Source organism: Bufo bufo, chromosome 3, assembly GCF_905171765.1.
Source record: "Bufo bufo chromosome 3, aBufBuf1.1, whole genome shotgun sequence".
Classification (NCBI taxonomy): domain Eukaryota; kingdom Metazoa; phylum Chordata; class Amphibia; order Anura; family Bufonidae; genus Bufo; species Bufo bufo.
In genome coordinates, this window is record NC_053391.1 from 637,492,538 (window position 1) to 637,518,870 (window position 26,333).

At 41.1% G+C, this 26,333-nt stretch overlaps 1 protein-coding gene across 1 annotated transcript in view; it reads right to left on the reverse strand.

Annotated features, from left to right (window-relative positions):
* Positions 1-13,979: 13,979 nt before the first annotated feature.
* The window catches only part of WASF3 (WASP family member 3), an 82,027-nt gene continuing 69,673 nt past the window's right edge, over positions 13,980-26,333 (reverse strand). The window contains exons 8-10 of the mRNA XM_040426177.1: positions 18,981-19,238; positions 16,520-16,881; positions 13,980-14,137 (exon numbers count right to left, since the gene is read on the reverse strand). Of these exons, the coding sequence (XP_040282111.1) occupies positions 13,980-14,137; positions 16,520-16,881; positions 18,981-19,238 (778 nt within the window). The remainder of the gene's footprint in view (positions 14,138-16,519; positions 16,882-18,980; positions 19,239-26,333) is intronic.

A 26,333-nucleotide genomic window follows, 5' to 3' on the forward strand; every position in this document is an offset into this window, starting at 1 on the left:
GTCTAGACTCACCCACAATGTATGAAGGCTTAGCAATGGGCCCTCACAATATGCACTTGGCTTTATTTGCGGATGACATTGTCCTGTTCATGGCGGATCCTATTGCTGATTTAGCCAGAGTAATGCAGACGCTCTCAGCTTTTGACTCGTTCTCTGGATTGCAAATAAACTACACCAAAAGTGAAATTCTCTTGCGAAGTGTGATCTCAGTAGGAGGGGAGACGGAAGTGGAAAACATACCAGTCGCCAAGTCATTTATCAAGTATCTTGGCATTAGGATAGGCAAAACCCTGGAATCCATCTACAGGCAGAACTATGTCCCTTTAATAAATAATATTATAAGTGAGTTACGACAATGGCACAACCGCCCAAGAATTAGTTTGCGCAAGCTAACGCCTCCTAAAGAATTGTGTGGTATAGCTTTTCCGGATGTGAGAGGTTATAATTTAGCTTGTATGGCAAGGCACATTGCTGATTGGATAAATGGCACTGGTTTTTATTCAGCCCTGCCCTTTGAAACTGGTTTCTGTGCTCCCTGGTCCCTAGTGGCTCTATTACACGTGAGATTGATTAACATTCCAGCTTGGATTAAAAACTCTGTCCTCATTAATGATACCATTGCAACTTGGAGAATTCTGAGGAGAAAGTTCTGGTCATCGTACAGGGTAGCTAAACACCTTCCATTATGGAATAACCCAGAGTTTTCACAAGGTTGTACGAATAGTCTATTCAAAGAATGGAAATTAAAGGGAATCTCACAGGTCAAACATTTGCTCCATCCCGTGGAGCCCAGATGGCTTTGGGATTCGGAAGTGATAGATAAATTCTCACTGACTCCTTTTGAAACCATACAATTTGCTCAAGTAAAGGCATTCAAATTTACTACTAGTTCATAAGGAAATAAAGCAAAATATATTGGATAAAACATTGGAGCTGGGGGAGGGAGGACCTCAGTCTCCCATATATACTACAGATTGCGAACTGAAGAACTATTAAACGACAGAGGAGGAGGTTTTCAGAAGTGTGAAGAGCAGTTAGGATTAGTAAATATTACCCAAATGATGCATAAGGGTTTGTTACGAGCTAGGAAGCATATTGTAAACGAGGTATGGAGGGACACTCAGTTGAGAATTATACATAGGGCCATTTTTAGTTTTAATATACCTTCTCACCCGCTCAGACCCGACCGTATAACACACTGTCCCAAATGTCATATGGATCTTTTACATGGACGTGTCCCAAAAGTAAACAGCTCTGGTTTGAGGTGGGTGATATGGTAGAGGAACTGTGGGGGAGGAAGTTGAAATTGACCCCAATACTGTTCCTATTTCACTTTGAAGGGGAAGAAATTGATGGAGGTGGTCTTCCTGATCTTTTCCACTCAATCTGCATGGTTGTCAAACGCTGTATATTACAGCAATGGCTGCGATCTGAAACTCCCACCTTTTACATTATTATAACTCAACTAAAGCAGTTGTTTCATCTAGAACGATTGGCGATCTTTCAGTCAAAGGAACTATCCACTCACAAATTGTTAAAAAAATGGAAACATTTTATTCTCAAATACATGTCGGACAATGAGATTCAATTCATAACCACTTCCCATCTGGGCCATTTGCCCCCTTCCTGACCAGGCCTAATTTTGGTGAGCGCTGTGTATACAGCGATCTAGAAGGCAGGGACACCTGGGCACTGTCCCTGCCTTCTCTAAGGGTTGCCCTGATGTCACTGACAGCGGGCAACCCGATCAGCAGCTGCACGATTAGTGTGCAGCTGCAGTTTCTGAATGGACGTTCTGGAACGTCCATTCAGAAATAGAGAACCACCTCCCGGACGTTTATAGTCTATGGGCGGACGGGAGGTGGATAATGAAACCATTTTCCTTAACAGAATGGTATTTATTAGAACAACTGAAAGGAAGATTGGGCAGGTTACAGGTTCGGGACACAAACACGGTAGGCTAGTTGGGATGCTGAACACGAACCTCTTTGGCTTTTAGTCTACCGCTACCCATACAATATATAACAATTGGGCAGACAGATTGTCAACTGTACTATTGCAATTTCACACATGACGTATGATATTTCTCTCACTTGTTGATCCATTGCTATTGCGAGTGATGTTCTAAGGATGTTGTTGTTATTATTTTTCACAATGTGATTTTCTTAGAGATTTGTTTTAGATCTCTCTGTTCTCTATATAATGTGTTATTGGGTTTGCATACCCATATTGTATTTGCTGTATAATTCAATACCTCTATTTGCCTGCTATTGCATCCATTGGGTGACATGCCCTATTTGTTTGTTTTTAAAAAGATGAAAATAAAAAAAAATTCTAACAAAAAAAAAAAATACAGGCTTGGCAAAAGTGTCTTTCATTTTTCAATCTTGATTTAGAGGCATTTGTCCTCATGTCTCCCCTTACTCGTGCACGAGCGTACCTCTGGACCAGCGTTAGGGCTCATGCACATGAACGTGTTTTCGTTTTTTTTTTGCCGTTACTCCATGTGCATTCCGTTTCCGTATTTCCGTTCCGCAAAAAAATGTTCTATTATTGTCCGCATTACAGACAAGGATAGGACTGTTTTGTTAGGGGCCAGCTGTTCTGTTCTGTAAAATACAGAATGCACACGGACATCATCCGTATTTTTTGCGGATCCGTTTTTTGTGGACCGCAAAATACATACAGTCGTGTGCATCAGTCCTTAGGCTGCTTTAACACAGTCAGTGGTTTCCATCAGTGATCGTGAGCCAAAACCAGTAATGGAGCCTTCACAGACATATGGTATAATGGAAAGATTTGCTCCTGTTTTGTGTTTTTGACCCGCACCTGGTCTTGTCTCATAATCACTGACCAAACACAGATATGTGAAAGCAGCCTTACCTTTTCATGTAACATTGGAGTACACCATGATCTTATACTCAAAAAGTAAGACTTTTCATAGTGTGCTAAAAATATCACTGACTACAAAGGTGTTCTGTAGTAGTGGAATAGCATAATGACCCAAAACCAACATTTCCACCCATGACACATTTTTATTTGTGACATATATTGTTAATCATGTCCATATTTTAGTGATACATTAATAAAATTTGATTTTTTTTACCATTCTATAGTGGTGTGTTTCGCACTCCTTTTTGTTGTGTTATTTTCAATACTGTGGGAGTGTACCCTTTCACAAGAGACCGCAGGTGATTTAACCATGACACATTACTGCAAACCTCCTGTAAGGATCCCTAAAGAATCTGAGCCATTGTGCCTAACTTTCCAGCATCATTCATTCTATCAAATAGTAATTCTAGTAATTCTTGCATTGCTCAATTTTCCTCCTTTGTCTCATTCCCTGCATTTATTGAGTGGGAACATGTATACATTTTTGATTCCCTGTATATTTGGTTTTCTTTGCTGTGGTTTGTGTCCAGTCCTGTAATGTGTCCTCAGTCCTAAAATATTTTCCTGGTCGTTACTGGAAGTCCAAGATACTGACCCCCAACCCTCCACACATCTACCATCAGTCCTCCTCTCGTGATCCAGAGTTCCAAGTTTAATTCCTGGTGTCCTTCATCTTACTGCCTGCACCCAAGGTCTGCTCATGGTGTCCTCCTTCGAGTATCCTGATCCTATTTTTCTTGAATGCGCTACACCTACCCAGGGTTGTTCCTGATCCGACCTCTTTATCATATGTTACATGTACTCAACCAGCATGTTTTTTTATGGACGGAGTTGTCATTTGCTCCCAAAACATACATGCCCAAGAGCAGTCTAGTCTTTCTTACCAAGTGGTGTCTAAACCTGCGTTTCAACGTGTCTGATAACTAAATAGGTGTATAGTCACCTGGATATTAGGCACATTATTGAATACAATGTTCTGAATCGCAAAAGGCTTCTTGTGTGGAGTGCCATCGAATTTTCTTCTAATTCTACAAACTGTTAGGTAGATCTAGGAGTGTTAACATACTGTTGGCTATAGGTCATCATTCCGTATATATGGGATGTCTATGATCCTGGTTCATGTTGGAGAGAAGGCAGCAGCTGCAGAGCTGTTTGTCTACAGTTTGGTCTAAGTGCAAACTCAGCAGTGAACGGTTTTACTGTGTAAATAGCGGCTTGTCGTGTAGGACAGAAGAAAGCAGCAGCTGCAGGCTGTCCACCAGATACACCGTCACTATGCACCGCTGTGTTCTGGGGGATGCAGGATGATGAAGAGTCTGATGGAGTCACAGCTTTATATAAGAGAAGAGGGGCAGTCTGAGAAGAAACTAGTAAAAAACAAAAACACCTCATCCGTATAATATACACATATACTCACCTATAGATAGAGATATAAAATATATATATATATATATATATATATATATATATATATATAGCATCCACGCAGCATGGTAAAGCATCTGCCATATTCCCAATTTTTAAGAGCCAGGCGAATTGTAGCTGATAATGAAGCCCTAGAAAAAACGGTTGACAGCATGGTTGTTAAATTTAAACAACGGGGATATCCGGAGAAACTGCTCATGGAGCAGAAACAAAAAGCGCTGGCTGTGGACAGGGATTCCCTATTGCAGGGTAAGGATAATAGGAAGACGCAAAAAAGAATTACGTTTGTATCCACCTATTCAGAACACAGCGGTGCGATCAATAAGATCCTAAAAAGACACTGGCCAATACTTAGTAGCTGCTTAAAAACGGTACCAGAATTTAGAACATCTCCCCTATGTGCCTACCGTAGGTGTAAAAATATAAGAGATCAACTGGTGAGAGCGGATGTGGGACCTGGGTCCATTGTCAGACAGACAACGTTGGCACCATCTGGCACGGGCTGTTTCCCATGCCTGCATTGTGTCAACTGCAGCCTGATTTGTAGATCTAGGACATTCACACATCCTGACACGGGACAAATTTACCCCATTAAGTTTCACCTTACGTGTGATTCCTCATTTGTGGTCTATGTCTTATCCTGTCCATGCCACCTTCTGTATGTAGGCGAAACTTCCACAGATTTTAAGACTAGGCTGAATAATCACCGTTACACAATCAGAAAGGGACGCAAAGATTTGCCAGTGCCCAGACACTTTGGGTTACTGGGTCATAAAGAAAAAGATCTCAGATGTTGGATCTTGGATCAGGTTCCAATGCCACGGAGGGGTGGAGATCGAGTATCTCTACTCAAAAAAAGAGAAATGCATTGGATCCAGACACTACAAAGTCTGCACCCCAAATATAGATTATAGATATGGTGGAGGTCTGTGATGAGGTTGTTTTGCCCCTATGTTGCATTGGTATGGGCTCCACAATACCTCCTGTGGTTGACAGATTCATTGGTTTTTAAAAAAAGAAAAAGAAAAAACAGAAAATGTAAACATATAATTTTGAGTAATAAATTGATTTTAATATAAATGTAATGGGTAATCTCACTAATTTATGTCACTGACACTTTTGTATTATCTTTCCAGATACATTTGCACAGATGGCACCTCAGAAAACTGATGAACCTGATTGGTGGATGATGAGCCCACGAAAAAATAATTGTGTTGAGACATATATATATTTTTTTCTCTGGATTCCATGCGTATGTCCCCGTTAGGACGAGTTTGTAAAAAATTGGGAATGAGCGATTTATATTTTCCCTTGCTGTAATTTATATTGAGTAACTTATATCTTTTCTCTAGTGTACACTGTCGCTTGTCTTTAATCGTTCTATTTTAATGAGGAGTACCCTCACAGTTGTATATTTAAGCAGGATATGACCCTACAATGCTGACGACACTGACGTGCCGCTGGTATTGAGGTGATGAGTGGATTTAAGTGTACCATTTTGGAAAAGATGGTCACTTATCCACCCTGCATCATGGTGGCATTCAACCACAACAACTGTATGTGCAGAACGAATAGGACGATAAGCGACAGATTGTATGGTCATTTATCTGCTCTGATTCCCTTACCCAATATGGCGGAAAACAGCTTGCCGGAACTATTGCGCATGCGCCGCTATGTGGAGGCATTGATGGGAGAAGGCGGTGACATGTTATCGGGTGCGCCGCTGATGTCATCAGTAGGCGGCACTGTTATGCACCGGTCGGTCTCCCTAGATGACGTCAAACGATTGGGACATGCGCGTTGGTCTCCTGAGGACGCGCTGAGCAGCGCTATTGTATATGTGGGCGCCATCATCCCTCCAGGTAGCGATTCATTAGTCTTCCTTATTTGCACATGTGCACTATTACAGTTGATGCATGAATGACGTATTGATGAGTTACAGATGTAACCAATTATATGTCCTATGGTGTTTTTATACGTAATCTATTGTATTTTGGAGATTTATTGTATGGAATGCACTAGTCACTTTAACAATCATGACCATTATACGGTTTTTGCACATATTTGTACATTGTATATATGTATTATTTTTAAAGCACCAATTATGTTGCTTGATTATATGTATTGGCACACCTTTATATACTGGCTATTCACTGTTCACCAATGCTTGAGCCGAAACGTCGCTTTGCCACCTTATGGGTGAATAAAAACTAACTTTTTTGAAGAAATGCTTGGAGTGCAGTCCGATTTTTTGTCATATATATATATATATATATATATATATATACACACACACACACATATACACACACACACACACACATACACACACAGTGGGATGCGAAAGTTTGGGCAACCTTGTTAATAGTCATGATTTTCCTGTATAAATCGTTGGTTGTTACGATAAAATAGGTCAGTTAAATATATCATATAGGAGACACACACAGTGATATTTGAGAAGTGAAATGAAGTTTATTGGATTTACAGAAAGTGTGCTATAATTGTTTAAACAAAATTAGGCAGGTGCATACATTTGGGCACTGTTGTCATTTTATTGATTCCAAAACCTTTAGAACTAATTATTGGAACTCAAATTGGCTTGGTAAGCTCAGTGACCCCTGACCTACATACACAGGTGAATCCAATTATGAGAAAGAGTATTTAAGGGGGTCAATTGTAAGTTTCCCTCCTCTTTTAATTTTCTCTGAAGAGTAGCAACATGGGGGTCTCAAAACAAATCTCAAATGACCTGAAGACAAAGATTGTTCACCATCATGGTTTAGGGGAAGGATACAGAAAGCTGTCTCAGAGATTTCAGCTGTCTGTTTCCACAGTTAGGAACATATTGAGGAAATGGAAGACCACAGGCTCAGTTCAAGTTAAGGCTTGAAGTGGCAGACCAAGAAAAATCTCGGATAGACAGAAGCAACGAATGGTGAGAACAGTCAGAGTCAACCCACAGACCAGCACCAAAGACCTACAACATCATCTTGCTGCAGATGGAGTCACTGTGCATCGTTCAACCATTCGGCACACTTTACACAAGGAGATGCTGTATGCGAGAGTGATGCAGAGGAAGCCTTTTCTCTGCCCACAGCACAAAAAGTGCCGCTTGAGGTGGGCTAAAGCACATTTGGACAAGCCAGCTTCATTTTGGAATAAGGTGCCGTGGACTGATGAAACTAAAATTGAGTTATTTGGCCATAACAAGGGGCGTTATGCATGGAGGAAAAAGAACACAGCATTCCAAGAAAAACACCTGCTACCTACAGTAAAATATGGTGGTGGTTCCATCATGCTGTGGGGCTGTGTGGCCAGTGCAGGGACTGGGAATCTTGTCAAAGTTGAGGGACGCATGGATTCCACTCAGTATCAGCAGATTCTGGAGACCAATGTCCAGGAATCAGTGACAAAGCTGAAGCTGCGCCGGGGCTGGATCTTTCAACAAGACAACGACCCTAAACACTGCTCAAAATCCACTAAGGCATTTATGCAGAGGAACAAGTGCAACGTTCTGGAATGGCCATCTCAGTCCCCAGACCTGAATATAATTGAAAATCTGTGGCGTGACTTAAAGAGAGCTGTCCATGCTCGGAAGCCATCAAACCTGAATGAACTAAAGATGTTTTGTAAAGAGGAATGGTCCAAAATACCTTCAACCAGAATCCAGACTCTCATTGGAACCTACAGGAAGCGTTTAGAGGCTGTAATTTCTGCAAAAGGAGGATCTACTAAATATTGATTTCATTTCTTTTTTGTGGTGCCCAAATTTATGCACCTGCCTAATTTTGTTTAAACAATTATAGCACACTTTCTGTAAATCCAATAAACTTCGTTTCACTTCTCAAATATCGCTGTGTGTGTCTCCTATATGATATATTTAACTGACATTTTTTTATCGTAACAACCAACGATTTATACAGGAAAATCATGACGATTAACAAGGTTGCCCAAACTTTCGCATCCCACTGATTATATATATATAATATTTTTAAAACCACATGGGGCACATCCCTTTTATAATATTATAAGGATTAGAGACCCTCTGATCAAATTTTTTTTTTTTTTTTTTTTTATGTGTGTATACTCGCTATTCCAGCTGTGGTGAAACTACGACTCCCAACATGCCCACTTGCTTGGCTGCTCTCGGAACCCTCATAGAATTGAATGGAGCATGCTGGAAATTGTAGTCTCACAACAGCTGGAGTGCTGAAGGTTGCTGACGCCTGCGGTACAAAATCTTTAAAAAATTAAAGCACGAGCTTCCAATGTTATAATGGGCTGGTTACTGTGCGAATACCAGACGTTATATAGTGTAATACTGTAAATGTATAAACCTAGAAGACATAAAATACACACAGAGGCACGAGACCTTGACTAAGAAACACATTTATTTCCAATGTAGACCTATCCAAACAATGATTTCCACTTTATACTAATTGCTTAGTACAGTTATTAAATACAGTAAAAATTAGCCCTTTTAACACAACATAGTAAAACCACGGCAGGAATCAGTAGTGACTTGAGCACATTGTGCCATCTGCAGCCATTTTTTGTTTTTTTTTGACATTTCAATCTAAAATAATACACATTCTGAGCAGTAGCAGCCATAATTTCCATTATGAAGACCCCGCTTCACTAGTGATCAGTGATTTAAAGGAAAACTATCACCTATTTTTTTTTTTGTAAGCAAAAAAATTTAAACCAGTGAAACAGTTATTTCCACCCCCCCCCCCCCCAATCTGCTTTTACTTTCTGATTGTAGAGGTTTTCATTTTTATATACATGTTTAACGGGGTAGCCATCTTGCCTGAACTGCTGTTAACAGCTATGCTTTACAGCAGCCACATTGGCCATAGTGTGAGTTTTCTAGGGTGTATGCTCCGTGATGGGTGCAGGGAGGGGGAGGAGGTGAGCTGTATAGATCATATATTGTGAATGGTAGATCCTGTATTATCTATACAGAGATGTTCTCAGTATAATATTAGGCTTAGTGGCTGCTGCAAAAACAGAAGTAATAAAAAAAACAAAAAAAACATTTTTAAATACAGAGGATCACTTGATAATGGGTCGAATCCATTATTTCAGCTGGGGTCCATTACCAGATGTAACCTATTCACCATGGTGGTCAGGGGTGCTGTTTGGGGACACATCACTGCTGAGGGGGTGCACATAACCCTGCCTGTCCATAGACTGACAGGCAGGGACCAGAACTCCAATGACAACAGCCCGGGGAGCCGGGATAGAGCAGCAGGGAGCAGGTAAGTATAGATCACTTCACAGGTACCGCTGCTTGGGGGAATAAAATAAAAAAATCTTGGATAACCCCTTTTACCCTGAAATTGTTTTGAACATTTCATTACCAGGAATTCCATATAATACATATATTCCAGGAATTGCTTCTTTTAGGAGTGGGGGCAGAAAATCCAATTCCCACGTCTACCTCCTTGCAGAACACAGGTGGCAGTTTTCCTGCTCGTATTTTTGGAATGTACTGAGCAGATGGACTGCTGTAATCAGGGCTAGTGTTAGGGTACACTATACAGTCTGGAAGCCAAAATCAGGAGTGGATCATAAAAGAGAGAACATAGAAAGGACAGCTACGACGTCTCCTCTATTTTTAATTCACTCCTGGTTTTGGCTTCCAATATTGCAAGCAGAAACCCGACCATGTAGCCGTATCCCTCAAGAAACGAAGTAGAGCCCCGGCTAGCATTTTTATACCATACAATGCCAATATAGTACTATACTGTATGGTGCCCAAATATGCATTATCCAAATAAAGCACTAACTTAACACCGCCACATAGTGCCCAAAATAATATGCATATTCAATACTACAATATTGAGCGTCTGCATAATACTGAATATTCAATACCCAAATAATATCACCATTTACCACAAGATTATAAGGGGTAGTTGATGGTTAAAATGTAACATCCTGGGAGGTCTTGATCAGTGAAATGATACATGGGGACTCTCAGGTGATGAAGGGGTTATAAGCTAAATCGCTGAAAGTCCCTGGCAGGGGAGGGGTTAATGGTAAAAACTCCTCATGGTCCAGGGCAATGAAGACATTGAAGGGGTTGCTGGATGAAAAATATTCCACATTTTTCAAACCTGCCCCTGGATCTGAATACTTTTGTAATTGCTTGTCATTATGTTGCATAGCCACTGAGTTATTCAGTACAAATCTACCTGTATAGCGCCACCTGCTGGTTGGTCTTTTCCTCATCTCTCTGTCCACCTCACTGGAGGTGTTCGCACATGCTCAGTTTTGGCATTCAACTGGCATCAGCCGGATCTACTATTATAAGCCGTACAGGGAGAGAGATGCAGCAGAAAGGACATGCCCCTTGAAGTGCCAGATTGATATAAATCTAGCAAAGCAACAAATAAGGAGCTCTCTGGATCCATGTGAGGTACAGGGCTGGCTGTAGCCATGTTAGAAAGAGGTTGTCATGTGCTATGTGATGTCTTATTCTCATGTTTTCCATTGATCATGAGATTAATGAGATTCATTTAATTGTATAGTTCCTGGTGTCCCATTCCAGAGAGGGCCCAGGGTCAAAGCAAACTGCATTCTGCTGACAAAAACTCCTTGCGACTACTCGGCAATTCCGGTAATACCTATACTGTATATGGATTTCTAAACTGCTCGCTCATATAAGCCATTCTTTGAGAAAAGTCATTCAACGCATTTCTTCACTAAGAACGAGAAGCATTTGGCAGGAGTTTCTTTAAATGGCAATTACATTGACTGACATGACTGTAAAGTGATTACAGGACACTGATAGAAACAAAACTAAGAATTCAATTAAAACCTATGCTAGTCACCATAAAATTAGTAGTATCAAAGCAATGTAAAAAAAAAAAAAAATCATGATCACAGTATTTCACACTCCACAGGCCTAACACAGTTCTCCAGCTCACAGTTTTAATATGTTTTTTATGGTATAGCATTGAAAACATTATATTGTGCTTTAAAGGGCATGTCCACATATTGGAAAAAGACTCTCGGAATCTGCCAGCGGATTTGCCCTATTCAATGAAGCTAATATGCATGGGACTACTAATTGATTTTTTTCTCGCAATCAAGCTTTCAAATCCTCTCGTGGAAAAATCTATCCCATATGAACTACAGCACAGATTCCCACTGAAAACAATCAGAGGCTAATGTCCAGTGGTTTTTGATGTGGATTTCGACGCGTTTCTAGTGGCAAGCGGCTCATTCAAAATCCACTGTGTGGACGTACAGATATAATTCCTGGCAAAGCTTCATTTAAAATTGTGCTTAAAGCTGGTATCGAGTTACACCGTTCGCGTTAACCCACTGTTGTTGGCGCTTGCCAGATCTGTACCCCAACAGGTTTTAAAGGAATGCAATTAAAGGGGTTAAATAAAATGAGAGAATATAGGAATTCTACCTTCCAGCGCCACTCTTATCGAATGGCTTGGTCTGGTATTGCAGCTCAGTCCCATTGACTTGATGGGGTTGAGGTGTCATACCAGATATAGCTTATGGACAAGAATGGTGCGGTGCCTGGAAGCCTGAAGCCCTATATTCTCTAATGTCACACAACCCATTCGATTGCAAATAACAGATTATATTTCATGTACATAAATCACTTGCCCAAAACGGACAGGCGGCAGAAGCGGCCATTTTGTGAAAACAAGCCATTTATTCCCCGACTTAGAACTGGTAACTAAAATCTACAAATCTGCATAAACCTCTCCCACGGATTGGATGGAAAGTGCAATATGCAGTTAACGCATAGGTTTGTTCCCATTTTAATCCTCTCACTGCTAGAGGTTTCTGGACTTTTTTTCCCCCCCACATACACAAGTTAAAATCGGAATTATAAAATGACAAATAATCACCCAATACTCATATTTTCTGAAAGTAGACACATGAATATTGTAAAAAAAAAAATGCCAGCCAGCACTTTACCATCATTGGAGCCTTCATGCAACTTTGCATCAAATTGTAATTGTTTGTAAAAAAAAAAAAATGCATACAAAATTCATGTTTGTGGCAAAAAGTCACAGAGCCAGAGATGCACCACATGCCATAAAAATAACAGTTCAGGAAGTGGAATGTTCATACATGTCGCTTATGTCTACAGGCACATGTCTACACAAAATCATGAAAACTGAAGACACAAAAAATCTCTGCCACACAGGTAGAGACAAACTAATAAGCCTGGGGGGATTTATCACAAGGGTAATATTTGACGTCAGTTTTGCTTCAGTCTGGATTTGGTGTGGTTGGGACCACATTTATCAAATGTGGCTCACTGGCCCATATTTAGCAACGTGTCTGCGTATAAAATCTGTCTAAAAAGTGGCACAAATTGGGGAAATTTGGCATCCAGCCTAAGCCCCTGTGATAATCAGGTGCAGGTCTAGACACCATCTAAAGGATTAGTAAATCTGGGCTACTGTTAGTAACATTTTTAACCTAACACTGTTTGAGCGTGCCACCTTAAAACTGGAATTTACAACTTTTTACAAAGGTCACAGTGATAAATCTTGAGCAAAACTCATTAACATACCTAACCATGCCCACTTTCCCACCTATATTTTAAAACTGGAGTGAGTGGTGTAAAAATGCAAAAAAAAATAATGCTACATTTTTGTGCAAATACCCCTTTGATAGATTTCTTGTATTTTTCCTTTAATGAAGTCTAATTAAAGGAGTTTTCTGGTCCATTTATATTAGGCCATCAATATCTGAACAGAGGGGGTCCAACTCACCACCCCCCCAATGATCAGCTGTTCTGAAGCACTGTCTACTACACACAATGGATGGAGCTGTTTAGTTCCTGCTGGAGCTACTGCAGGATAGCAGTAGCCAATTAGATATTGATGGCCTATCCTGAGGATAGGCCATCAATACAAAATGACCTAAAAACTTCTTTGAGGTGAAAAATCCACAGTGACAAAGAACCTTGAGACCACTGCAAAAGCATCTGACCACATGAGATCTTTACCATAGTGGAGAACTGAAGAAACAGACAAGTCGCGGTAATGCTTCTAGTTTTCCATGGATGATGGGTGACTAAATCCCTGGCACTGTGCAGCCCTATCCTGACCAGCAACTGACAATACAGAAAGGCCAAATTATCTTCACGTCTATGGCCATCTTTGTGCTTTTGCGTTTTCCGTATTCTGAGACTTTGTGCCTTAGTGTTGTCAGCAGTGGACTGTTAGTTGGAGATATTCTTGAATTTTTACAAAATTATTCTACCACGATAAGTTAATCTTAAACTTACCTGTAAAATACAACTAGAGATTAATGTACAGAATAGACACCTGTAAATCCTGCACTTAATCCTATGCACTTTTCCAGTCATTTACTATCGTAATGTGTCCCTGAGTTTACACTTATATAAAAAAAAAAAAAAAAAAAAAAAGACGCTACAAAATTATGTAATTCTAGGTACATATACTGTACATCTTTCTTCTGCGCAGTCACCGTAGCTAAGGCATGTCCTTGGTACCTACTCATGCTTGCCATGGACTCAAATCTCAGTTTTCCATCCAACTATATCAGCCAGAGAAATTCTGTATGACCAGCTGAATACTCAGAGGGCAAATGGGTGGCGAACCGACAGCTACCCATGTCCTGGTATCGGGCGCGGTTACACCTGCTTGACGGAATCAGTCAGACCAGTCATTTTCATCAAACTCTGAATCGTCCTCAGAGTCGCTGTACTCCACCGCAATGCGCCTGGACAGGATTGTCGCAACATCATTCCCAACTGGTTCTCGTTTGGCTTCCTGTTCACGCTGTTCTTGTACTTTTTTCAGCCGGATTCCTGCACAAAAAAAAAAAAATACACATAACTTACTATGCAAATATATATATGTTGGAGCTCCAAAACAAAGTTTAAATGATGTGTCCAGCATTGCAAGGTCTCCATAAAACCGGAGCAGAGGTTAAATACAAGTACTGCCAATGCGTTTTAAGCTACAAAAGCCCAAATCTAGGGCCAAATCTTAAACGGAACATGTCAGGAGCTTCATGTTTCTGGAAGCTCGGCCGGAATGAAATGCACGCAAAGCTTCCTCCTATGTTTTACTCCGAACCGCTGTGGATTTTAGAAAAAAAACGTTTAATAAATTACCTAATGACTGTGCACAGACTTACAGAGCAGACTTTCAATATTTGCACAGGATACCAAAGTATTTAACACAGATAGAGAAATGGCAAATGAAGTTTAATGTGGAAACAGGTAAAGTCATGTACTAAGTATATAAATATGTAAACCACAATACTAAATACTTCCTAATGGCTTAGGAATATTGGTGGACAGTAAACTTAAAGGGAACCGGTCATCACCTTTATGCTGCCCATACTAACGGCAGAATAAAGTAGAGACAGGTGAGTTGATTTCAGCAGTCTGTCATTAAAAAGTTAAAAGTAAGTGGTTGCCGAGAACCAACATCACAATCATTGCAGACTGGACCTGGAAAAGTCATGGCCACCTGAGAAGAGTCCTGGGTATTCATGAAGTCCTGCTCTCCTGCCCCCATCTGCTGATGACTGACAGTCTTCTACCTAGTTTTCTCCCTTTCTGTCAATCATCAGCAGATGGGGGACCGGGGTGGAGAGCAGGAGATTATGAATAAACAGGACTCTTCTCAGGTAGATTTGACTCTTCTCCAGGCCCGGGCTGCAATCATTATGATGCTGGTTCTCGACAACCACTTACTTTTATCTCATGAGTGACACACCGCTGACATCAGCATTTTTGTTACTAATTTATGCTGCCCTCAGTGAGGTTAGCATAAAGTTGATGACAGGTTCCCTTTAACTTTTGTGACCAATGTCAGGCAGCTGCCACCAAAGCAAATAAAATAATGGGATGCATCAAAAGAGGCATAGATGCTCACAAGTACATTATTGTGCAAATCAGTAGTCAGACCAAAGATGAAATAGTGTGTATTAATCTTAGGTATCTGAAGAAGAAGAAGAACGTAGTTGAACTAGAGCAGATACAGAGGATGGCAACCAAGGTCGTTCAGTGAATGGGTGGATCGCAGTACCAAGACAGGTTATCAAACTTGGGTTTGTTTAGTCTGGAAAAACATGGGCTAAGGCTGTATTACAGATGAGCCTTAGAATTGTCGGGAGGGAAGCGTTCCTTCCCAACAATTGCCTGCTCGTCAGTGGAGTAGACAGCTGCTATTTCATGCAGCGATCTCCTCCACAGTATGGGGAGGAGTGATCGCTAATGCAATGATTTTTGTGCCTGCATAAAAGAGGACATTGTCTGATGAACAAGCGTTTGCTTATTCATCGGCGGCGCTTTTACACAGGCAGATCATCGGTAACGAGCTGTATCCTTTTCCAACATTACCAACTATGTAACATACTTTAAACACAAATGTATACTGGGGAGAAGTGAACGTTGGGTGGCTCCCCACCAACATCTCCCCAATAAGCTTGATTTTGGCAGGTTTTTCCCTATTTCTGTATACGGACAGGCCTGTCAATCAATCTGAGCGAGGTCTCTTCTCCCTGTTCCGGGCTCATTTAAAAAAAAAAATTCTCTGAAGACTCGCAGTGTTTTATAGCAGAACACAGTTGCTTATAAACAGGGATCCTGTTGGGATTTTATACCGCTTGTAGTATAGGCAGCCTAATACTACTGAAAGGTTGCCTTTAACACATCTCAGCAGTAATCCAATAAATTCTCCTAAAACCTCACTGTTTAATCCAGCCTAATTGTAGCCTTCTGCTAACGTATTCTTTGATTGCTTCCATGCTTTTAGCTTTCCTCTATACAGTAATACATGAGGCTAACGTAGAAATGAAAGAATGTAATGTGTATTCCTCTCTGTTCCAGTTCATCTTCTTTCTCACTAAAGGGATGTTTTCTCAAAACCTGAAGATATGAGGGCCAAAAATACAATTGTCCGAAATATGTGAACACAGCCTTAGAAGCACCGTAAATAAATCTGGACCAATTTCAAAGGTCTTCTCCATGGCCCATTTTACGCCATCTGTGTTTTAACTCCATATTGTGTCCACAATACCAAGACTGCAGTGTAACCATGATTTAAGTTTGGTGCAGATGAACCTTGGGAGGTCTGGTGGATGAGGCTATAAATGGGTGATACAATGCTAAAGTAGTCTCAAAAACACCACAAAATTGGCCAAACAGGTTTTGTCATTGGTAAAGACTTTTACTCACCCATCCTGATAGCAGAGAGGAGATCACTACGAGCGTCACTTGTCAGGCCAAGGAGATGTGCACCATCGTGACGTTTTGCTTCTAACACTTTGGCAAAGTGCATTGGAGATGAAGAGAGAGACAGAACTGATGAAGGTGGTCCTGGTGGTGGTGGAGGAGGCCCACTTGAAGCAGAGATGATGATTCCACCCGGAGGTGGAGAAGGTGCATATGGCAATCCAGACAACTGCCCTCCAGGGGATCCAGGGACTGGGTGCTGAAGTGGACTAACAAAAGCAGTTTGAGCTGAAGGAATGACTGGTGGAGGAGGAGGTGGTGATCCAGTGGAATAATATTCCATCATCTGTGCTGGCAGAACCCGTCTGAGGAAAGATTTCATATAAAATTTTAAATTATTAGCCCATTATCTCCCATTTCTCTACTAAGGATTTAGCCTCCGAAGGGTTAGCATTGGTATTAGCACAAACATTCCCAATATATAAAGAATACTTAACAGGTTAAAGTTCATGTTCCTAAAGCGCCATAGTATATTTACAGCACGGGCTTTAGGTTGATTAATAAGCGACCAAGCTGATGAATCTTGTGTCCTCCTGTTATAGAGGACTGCTGGGGACCCAGGAGAAAGGACAGAAATGGTGTTCAGTGCTCCTGTATTCTCTATTTTGACATACTTAGCACTAGATGAGCACTATGCGTAAAACTGAGGCAGCAGAGGCATCGTGTGACTGATATGCCAGTTCTACAAGGCTGACACTAGGTTTAACTAGACCAGTGATGGCTAACCTCCGGCACTCCAGCTGTGGTAAAAACTACGACTCCCAGCATACTCCATTCATTCCTATGGAGTTCTGAGAACAGCCAAGCAAGTGTAAATCTTGGGAGGCATAGTTTTACCACAGCTGGGGTGTCGGAGGTTAGCATCACAGAACTAGACCCAACAGTGCTGTAATAGTAGCAACTGTCACTGCAACTGGGCAGACTTTCCTTGCATTGGGCAGCCCTAACTACAGTGGAAAAGTATAGTGTGAAAAAATTTAAACTAATGTCTAAATTAATAAAAAGAGTAGAAAAACATTAAAAAAAAAATCTTTTTAATACCTTGTAAAAAAAATAAAAATAAAGTATTCTCTCAACCAACATTTGTGATAATGCTAGCCAAGACCTGATTAGACTAATATCAAAATGCTAGACTAACGTAAATGAAAAATCTATTTAAGGGTAGTACCGTATTACTACCAGAAAAAAACTGTTAACATGTAAAAACATCTCATTGTAAATTTTTTTTTTCAAACTACAGATGTAGTTAGCATTATTTTGACTTAACATGTTAAGGCAACAAATACACATTAAAGTAATGCAGCAAATTGCCTGAAAGTGACCATTCTGTATAGCTGGTGTCAAAATAATGCCGGATACATATGTATATGGCTAAAAGTGCTTAAAGGGGTTGTCAGAGTTATTTTTTTGTTCTTTGTATGTTTCTAACTAGGCAAATGTAACAGCTTTACCATGCAGTTACTGCATTTGTAGTTGCTCCTTTCTCAGATTTCACTGAGGGTCACATGACCTGTGATGTCAGCTTCTCTCCCTGCTCTGATGATGTTTCGTGCACAAGCCCGAGAGAGCAGATATGAGTCTGTACACCAGACATCACTGTGCTGGCCACACCCCCCTGCACTGTTGTCTGCTCTCTCCCTGAATTCTTACCCTTCAGCAGCACAGACTCAGGGCTGAAGGCTTTACTGAGTAGCTGCAGGCAGTGAGGAGACAAATGCTGGGCACAGGAGCTGACAAAGGAGTTCTGCAGAGCATTTCACAAGAACAGGTAGGGGGAAGATCCTGTGTGCATCAGCAGTGTCATTATACAGCTGGGACTTGTAGTCCTACACATACAACATGCTTCTGAGTATCCCAGCAGGCAGACTTGTCATTAAAGGCAGCACTTGTATTCACTCCCTTAGCAGAGTAGGGGGAGGGGCAGAGATTGTTGTTATTGCAGGTAAACAAAGGGCCAGAAGAGAACCAGGGAAATTAGGAAATAGATTGCTTGCTTAGCTTAGTTATATATTGCTGCCCATCAGATTTACAGTACTATATATTTTTTTTTCATAACTCGGAAAACCCCTTTAAAAAAAAAAAAAAGGCTAAAATATTAAGATACACCAACATTGTTCATTAAAATAAAACACACTGGGAAAAAAAATCACTTCTCTGGCTATAAAAAAATAAAAAAGTTATAGCCCTTAAACTAACAAATTCAAAATATGGCTGAACTGTGTTAGGTACTGAAGACCAAAATTACCTTTGTGCTGGACGCTGTCCGTACACATTAGATACAAATCTGCCATTCAGCTGTACAAATCACTACATATATTTCTGAAAATTACAGATACTGTACAATGAAGAGCACTAAGATACAACCTTAGATCAGATTGGTTGCATACAGAAGCCTTACCTGCACTCAGCAGAAGTTAGGGGCGGTGGATGCGGTCCATCCATAGTTGATGGTGGTGGTGGCGGCGGCTGTTGTGGTCTACTCAACGTCCCATGTCTTAAAGTGCCAGTTGAGGATCTGTAATCGTGCTCATGGAATTGATTGGTGCCTATATGATGCAGTGATTCTCCTGATCCAACATAAGTTGGGGTCACGGAATGTTGATGCATGGAGTGATTTGGGGTTGCAGGATAGGAGTATTCAGTCAAATCGGATACATGAGACCTTAGGATTAGAGAAAAACAAAATTAGACCATACTAGATCAAAATTCGCTCCATAACGTGAGTATTTAGCATCACACAATGAAAAATATGACATTTGCAGAGTTTTAGTAAAATTAATTCATTTAGTAAACTCCATGACATGCTATTACAAGGACAGACCTAATGATGGTTATGTAGCCAACACACCTTCATGGATAAATATTGGAATTCCAATAGGAAATCATGGAACTGTGGCATGAAGACTCAATGGGGAGAAAAAGAGCATTAGTGAAAGATTGCTTCCACCACAAAGCTAACAAGGTATACTGTGTAGTTCTACCTTTAACTTGTGCTTTAAAGGCTGTGGACACCTTTTACTTTTTTATGATTTATTTAGATGCATTCTGCAGCTTCCACGTATCACAGTAACTTAGCAACTGCAGAATGCTGTTCACAGCAAAATCCAGTAGTGTGGCTGTCCGATGGCTCGTACTCCAGCGCCTTCTCTTCTGAATGACCTAAGCTGATTTATGACCAAATCAAAGTTTAATTTGGTGATAAATCACCTTAGAAGGTCGTTCAGGACAGATTTCACATGTATAGAAGCCAAATGAAGCACATTATTTAAAGGGAATAATGTCACCTCTTCCCAGTGTATGTAACATGACAATGCATTCTAGTTTACCATCACCACCACTGTACCTTTGTTAGAGATAATACTGATTCCGATCGTCGGAAAATGAAGTTTACTTGATATGCTAATTACCCTTCCTAGTGTCCGGTGGGGCATTATTAAAGGGGTATTCTGGTTGGTACAAGTTATCCCCTTTCCATAGGATAGGGGGATAACTTTAAATCAGATGGGGGTCACACATGTGTGCGGCTGCTGCATTAATTTCTATGGGAGTTCCAATGTGAAGTTTAATATTTTTGCTTTAATAAATACAAAAGTATTAAGAGAGTGATACCTTTATAGGCCAACCAGAAAAAAACCTATTGCAAACTTTCAGAGCACAAATGCTCCTTCTTCAGGCTAATTATAAATTAAAGACTGAGAAATAGGCACAACACTAATAGGATGTTACAGCAAAACATGTACATGGGGGGGATGCATAATTAAGATAAGGCTGATCAACAGGTGGACATGGTCAGCGGAGACAATGTAGATTAGGGATTGGGAGTCGAACTGAGGAAGGTGTGAATTTTGTCTAAATAGTGGGTAATAAAACCAGGGGTGAGATTCAGTCCATCACTTAATGACTGGTATGTAGTCATTATTTTAAATTCCCAAGTTTTTTTTGTCTCTATCATTCTTAATGTTCTCTTTGAGAATTAAAACCTTTAAGTCATCCATGGAGTGTCCTGGTCCAGAGAACTGGATTCCTACAGTTTTATCGCCTTTGTGGTTTATCTTAAATTTGAGCAGGTTCATTCTGGATCGCAGTTTCTGTACAGTCTCCCCAATATAAATTCCTCCATTAGGACACCTAGTATAGAGTATCATGTTCACCACATTGGAGGAATCACTCCCTTAATACTTTTGTATTTATTAACATCACATTGTTTTTGTGGGCTAACACGGTACTATGCAATCCTTGCCACACACTATGGGAGTTCCAGAGATAGCTATGTGCGACCAGCCGCTCCCGTCATTTCAGGGGAGCTGCAGGTGGTACGGAGCCCCCGTTCTTATGATCGATTGGGGTCCCAGTGGTAGGAACCCCACGATCTTAAAGTTTTTCCCTAACCTGTGAATAGGGGATCACTTGTACCAACTGGAATACCCCTTTAACTGTCGCAGGAGCCCAAGCCCTCCTCTTGCAAGTGTCCAAGCTCGCCTCCTCCTCAAGTTCTCAGTGTCAAACCTTATGCCTTCATGTCCACCCATGCCATGTGACATCACAATCAGCACAAAACTCAACTGCTCTGCACAGATTTTGGCGAGATGCAGACAGGCAGGAGGAGTTTTGTGCAGATCGTAACATCGCAAAGGAGGGGGCGGCACTGGTAACTTAGGTATCATTGGTTCTCTTTTCCTTTTGTGGACCTATATGAACTAATACCACTGTGTTCTCCTTCAGTAGATGTCGCCTTTTTCCCCTGCACCTATACTGATATATTGATTGCAAGCGGTCTGGCATTTCTCTTATAGGTATTCATGAACTTAAGTAGAGGCGGCCTTGGTCCCTTAACGGAGACGGGCTTAGGCACTTGGAAGGCTAATTAGCATATCAAACAAACTTATTGTTCCCCCCCGACCGTAAACAGTAATATCCCTAACAAGGGTATAAGGCTGATGATGGTAAATTGAACTAGAATGCATTGTCATTTGTTAGATACACTGGAAAAAGGTGGCAGGTTCTCATAAAAACCTATTACAGAAAGTTGTTGCCCCACCCTCCAAAACATATTTAAAGGGTTTCTGTCACCCCAATTTTCGCTATTAAACAGGCTGACATTATAGATGTGAAAATGTCACCTGAATTTAACTCTACATTTCTTTTATTTAAGTATGCCCCCGTTTTTAACTTTTATTATATGCAAATGAGCCTCTAGGAGCAGGGGGGGGGGGGTGTTGCACCTGCTCCTAGAGGCTCTGTTCGCACACCTTATTTCCACGCCCTTCTGTCTTGATAGACAGGGCCAGGCCAGCGTTGGTTCTCCTGCTGGCCCCGTCTGCCGCCGTGTAAATCTCGCGCCTGCGCCGTCCCATTCAGTATTCTGCGCAGGCGCAGTGAGAAAGTCGGCTGCTCCTAGATGTTCATTTGCATATAATAAAAGTTAGAATTACACGAAAACGAGGGGGGGGGGGCATACTTAAATAAAAGAAATGTAGAGTTAAATTCAGGTGACATTTTCACATCTATAATGTCAGCCTGTTTATTAGCGAAAATTGGGGGAACAGAAACCCTTTAAGTCAATAACAATGGGTCAAAAGGTGTCCACAGCCTTAAAAGGGGACCTGTCATCAATAGGAATCCTGACACGTCTGTTATTTCCTTATAACTAGGCCTGAGTGAATAGGGTTTGGATTGCTGCATCTGAACCAGATTATTTAAAAAACGTCGTTAAGAATATCGTCTTCGTTCTACTGTAAAATGTATTGCTTCCGCAGAGTTTTGCTGAAGTTTCAGCAAATATAGCGAGACTTACTTCGTCTCGCCTCTATCACGTGTCACTTCATTTATTCGCATAAATTACTGTATCAGAATACTAAGCCGAACTTCGCTTCGTGCCTCATTAACAAAAGCTGAAGTCAGCTTCGTATTTTGACAACTAAATTGACAACTAGGTGTTACCAGTTGGGGGGGGAAAGGGGGGTCCCTGCAAGTCTGACTTTATCCAATCTGTGCTGACAGTACTACCTTATGTAGCAACACCCCCGTTTCCTAAGGGGAATGAGTAAATCACAGTTGTCAAGTTATTCATACATTTGCAATAGGAATAAGCAATAAAGCTGGTGGTATTACAGAAGTAGCCAGAATCAATCTGATTCAATTATATAATTATAATTACCATGGTGCAGGTTTATAAAGAAACAAAACAAACAAACAAAAAAAAAAAAAATGGAAAAAAACCAACCCATTAATACATGCATTAAATCAATACAAACAGTAGCGTTATCCATAGTATCCAATCAGATCAGAGGCAGACAGCACATAGGAGCAACCGGTAGACGAGAGGACTACTGTTGGAAATAAAAAACTATCAGACTGCACTTAAAAGACTATGTAAATGATTTCCATCCACAGCTTGCAATGGTGGTCCAGGACTAGCATCCCATTCCCATCAAATGAACAATTAGTAAACAAATGGCCCATATGTTTCCCTTTCACAGGGGCCCCATGCTGTCTGTGTCTGCCAGATGACAGCTAAAAGTCAGTTTTTAGGGGTATTTTGCATGTTCCATTACGGCTTTGTTCACATTACATTAATGGCCTCCACTGTGAAAAGCCTCTGATGTACAGTATATGTCAGACGGAAGCCTGCCGCACAGTGGCATCAGTGAAGCGTAAAAAAACTACACAGTGAAGTATGCATTTACTACAATATAAAAAAAAAAAAAATTTCCCTTCCGATATATGGGCATACACGACCAAGTGGAGGCCACAAGGACACTCTTTAGACCCCCATCAGGAAATGGATTCCTATGGATACGCTTAGAGTGTACCCAAGTTGCTTCTCCTGGAGTACAAGCTAAGCAGACATCCCAAAAGTGATGTGAACATAGCCTAAACCAGCACACCACAGACAGAAGCACGCCCAATGCAATAAAATAAATGTAACTAACCCTTCAGTCATTATGTCTCCAGTAAACGTTCATATAGAGTTTCTCTGGGAGAGCCTGAACCATCATGTCGTTACTAGATAGTTAACCCTTCAATATTATGGTAAAGGCATTACTGTAGCTCGTTTCTCACTTACCAGATATAGCTCCAGACCATGGCCACTTGTTGACTGCTAAATTACATGACCATTCCACATAATAATGTCTAGTCCACTATCACGATGGACTTATGGCATTATGACTTCCTTAAAGGAGTTCTGTGCTACTTGGTAGAATCGGCCCTCGACAATAAGCTGCTCACAAGTGTCTCCCTGTAGGGACTACTAGCGATTAGCTGTTATCCAAGGCTGGAAATGCCCCCCGCATATGTCCGGGCCCCTCACACTGATTCTACTTACTTGGCTCCCCGAGCCATTCCTGGTCCCCGCACGGCCACCGCTGCTTCTTCCTATGCGCTGATGAAAACATCCGTTGTCGTGGGGGAGAAGCCAATGGCAGGCAGTGACAGGGACGAGCCTCCATAGCATTGCGGGTGACACTATGGAGGCTAGTCCCAGTCACCGCCTGCCATTGGCTCCCCCCGACACCGGATGTTTTTATCAGTGCACGGGGATAAACAGGGGCGGCCGTGCGAAGCCAGGTAAGTAGAATCAGTGTGAGGGGTCTGGGTGTATAGGGGGGCATTTCCAGCCTCGGATAACCTCTTCAAATCCTCTGCAGCACCACCATGGGAGAAACGGTGCATTGCATAGTTCCCATTAACATCAATGGGTTGTCTGTGTATACAGGATAAGGCAGGTCCTCCAGAGCAAGGCAGTTCAAGACAGATGCACCCAACCTCCGCCCCCCTCCTCGGTAGTGATCAGACATTTGTTTTTTTTGTATGTTTGTATGTTTGTTTGTATGTTTGTATGTTTGTATGTATATATGTGTATATGTGTGTATATGTGTGTATATATATATATATATATATATATATATATATATATATATATACACATACATACATACATACATATACACACACACACACTTTTTTGTCATTGATTCTAGAAAATGTACAAAAATAAATAAAAATGTATTTTTCAATGTTTACACCGGGAATATACAGTTGATGGCTGCCAGCGGCAGGGCTAGAAGCGGTGGTGTGTGGCTAGTAGTGCAATTTATATTTCTTCTCTTTAATTTTGTCTTTATCTCTTACTTTTTATTTTATTTTACACATTGTGCCTCCCATGAGGTCATACAAGACATTTGGAGAGCATTTTAACATTACATTAAGTGGACCGTGCTAAACTAGTGACTGAGTAGAGGAAGGGTGGGCATGAAAATCACAAGTTTTCATCCATAGTAGTGTGAATATGATCCTGAAAGGATACTACAGCTGTCCCTTAGAGCAGAGGGGAGAAGCTTTGAAATAGGTCAAAAGCAGAGAGCACTTCACAGTAAAGCTCTGCCTCCAGTATATTTGCAGGAGCAGAATCTGTCAGAATAGAACTTCATATTCACACAACACTGGATGAAAAGCTCCGCAAAAGGCATGTGTACATCCTTTCTAACTTTTCCTAGTGCTGTCAGCAGTTTAGCATGGTCTAAACTTCTAACAGACTGGCAGAATAATTCAACTGATAATAAAAAGTTCTACAAAAGGTAAGTTTGTACTGCTGTTGCCAGTCTGTACCTAGTACTGTTAATTACATTTATTGAAATAATTTAGTATATTTAAAATTGCTGACAGACTTTGTTAATCTTTTTTTTTTTTAATCACTGATTTCCCCTGCTGGGGCTGAGATAAAAGCCCAGCTATGTGGGAATACAGCCTCTGAAGCATCACTACCAGAACCGATATGGCTCTGCTAAGACCCAGCTGCTCCTACAGTTACCTGGTCATCCCATGATTGCAGAGACTTGAGCAGGAAAAGTTATGGGCACTTCATGAACTGTACACCGCGTTCATGGAGCACAGTATATACAGGGATTAGGACGGCAGGGACAGTAAAAAAAACTGCCTTTGCCTTCTCAAGTGGGCTGTCACTGACAACCAGCTCCTGCAGATGCATGATTATCAGGAATGTCTTTGCAGAATTACATGTGGACCCGCAAGAGGTCCTGTGTTCTTATTATGGAGAGGGGAGAAAGCTGCTGCTAGACTCCTCTACCAGCGGTTTATACCCTGAAAACAAGAGGATCTTTGAAGGCCATGAACACCTTCAGAGGCAATTTTTTTTTTTTCATTTTGGGCTTAACAATCATTTTTCAGTTGGTCTTCATTCAGAGAGATCTAATAACTATAAATATATCAGGTCAATACAGAGATCTCTCCCGTGAGAATGTGACAAACGGGGCCTTCTTTACGTCTAGAAGGTTTCTACACCAACATAGAAGAGGATTCTTTACTGAAAAAGCAATGCGACTATGGGACTTTGCCAGAGGAGGTTGTAATTGCAAACTCACAAGAGAGGCCTGGATGTATCTCTAGGGTAGAATACTGCAGCTCATAGTTAATAAAATTACTATTGGGTTGTAGTACAGATCGATGGTATTGACTGCGCCCATTCCGCTCAGGTAAAAGCTCTGCATAGCACATCGGTACAAACCCTGCACGAATATGCTACGCCAGGCGTTAGCTGAGCAGAGCGTACAGACAGAAGCAGTGATGAATACTCCCACCACCAGTACTGAGCTTGCTGCGCCTCCTATTCCAGCAGTACTGTGGTATCTGTACACCGCTTACATGTTGGCCGGGTATGAGTGAAAAGCGCTATAGACACCCTAAACTATGGGTGCCTACTTTGCCAGTAAAACAGTAAAAATAAATTACCTTACAA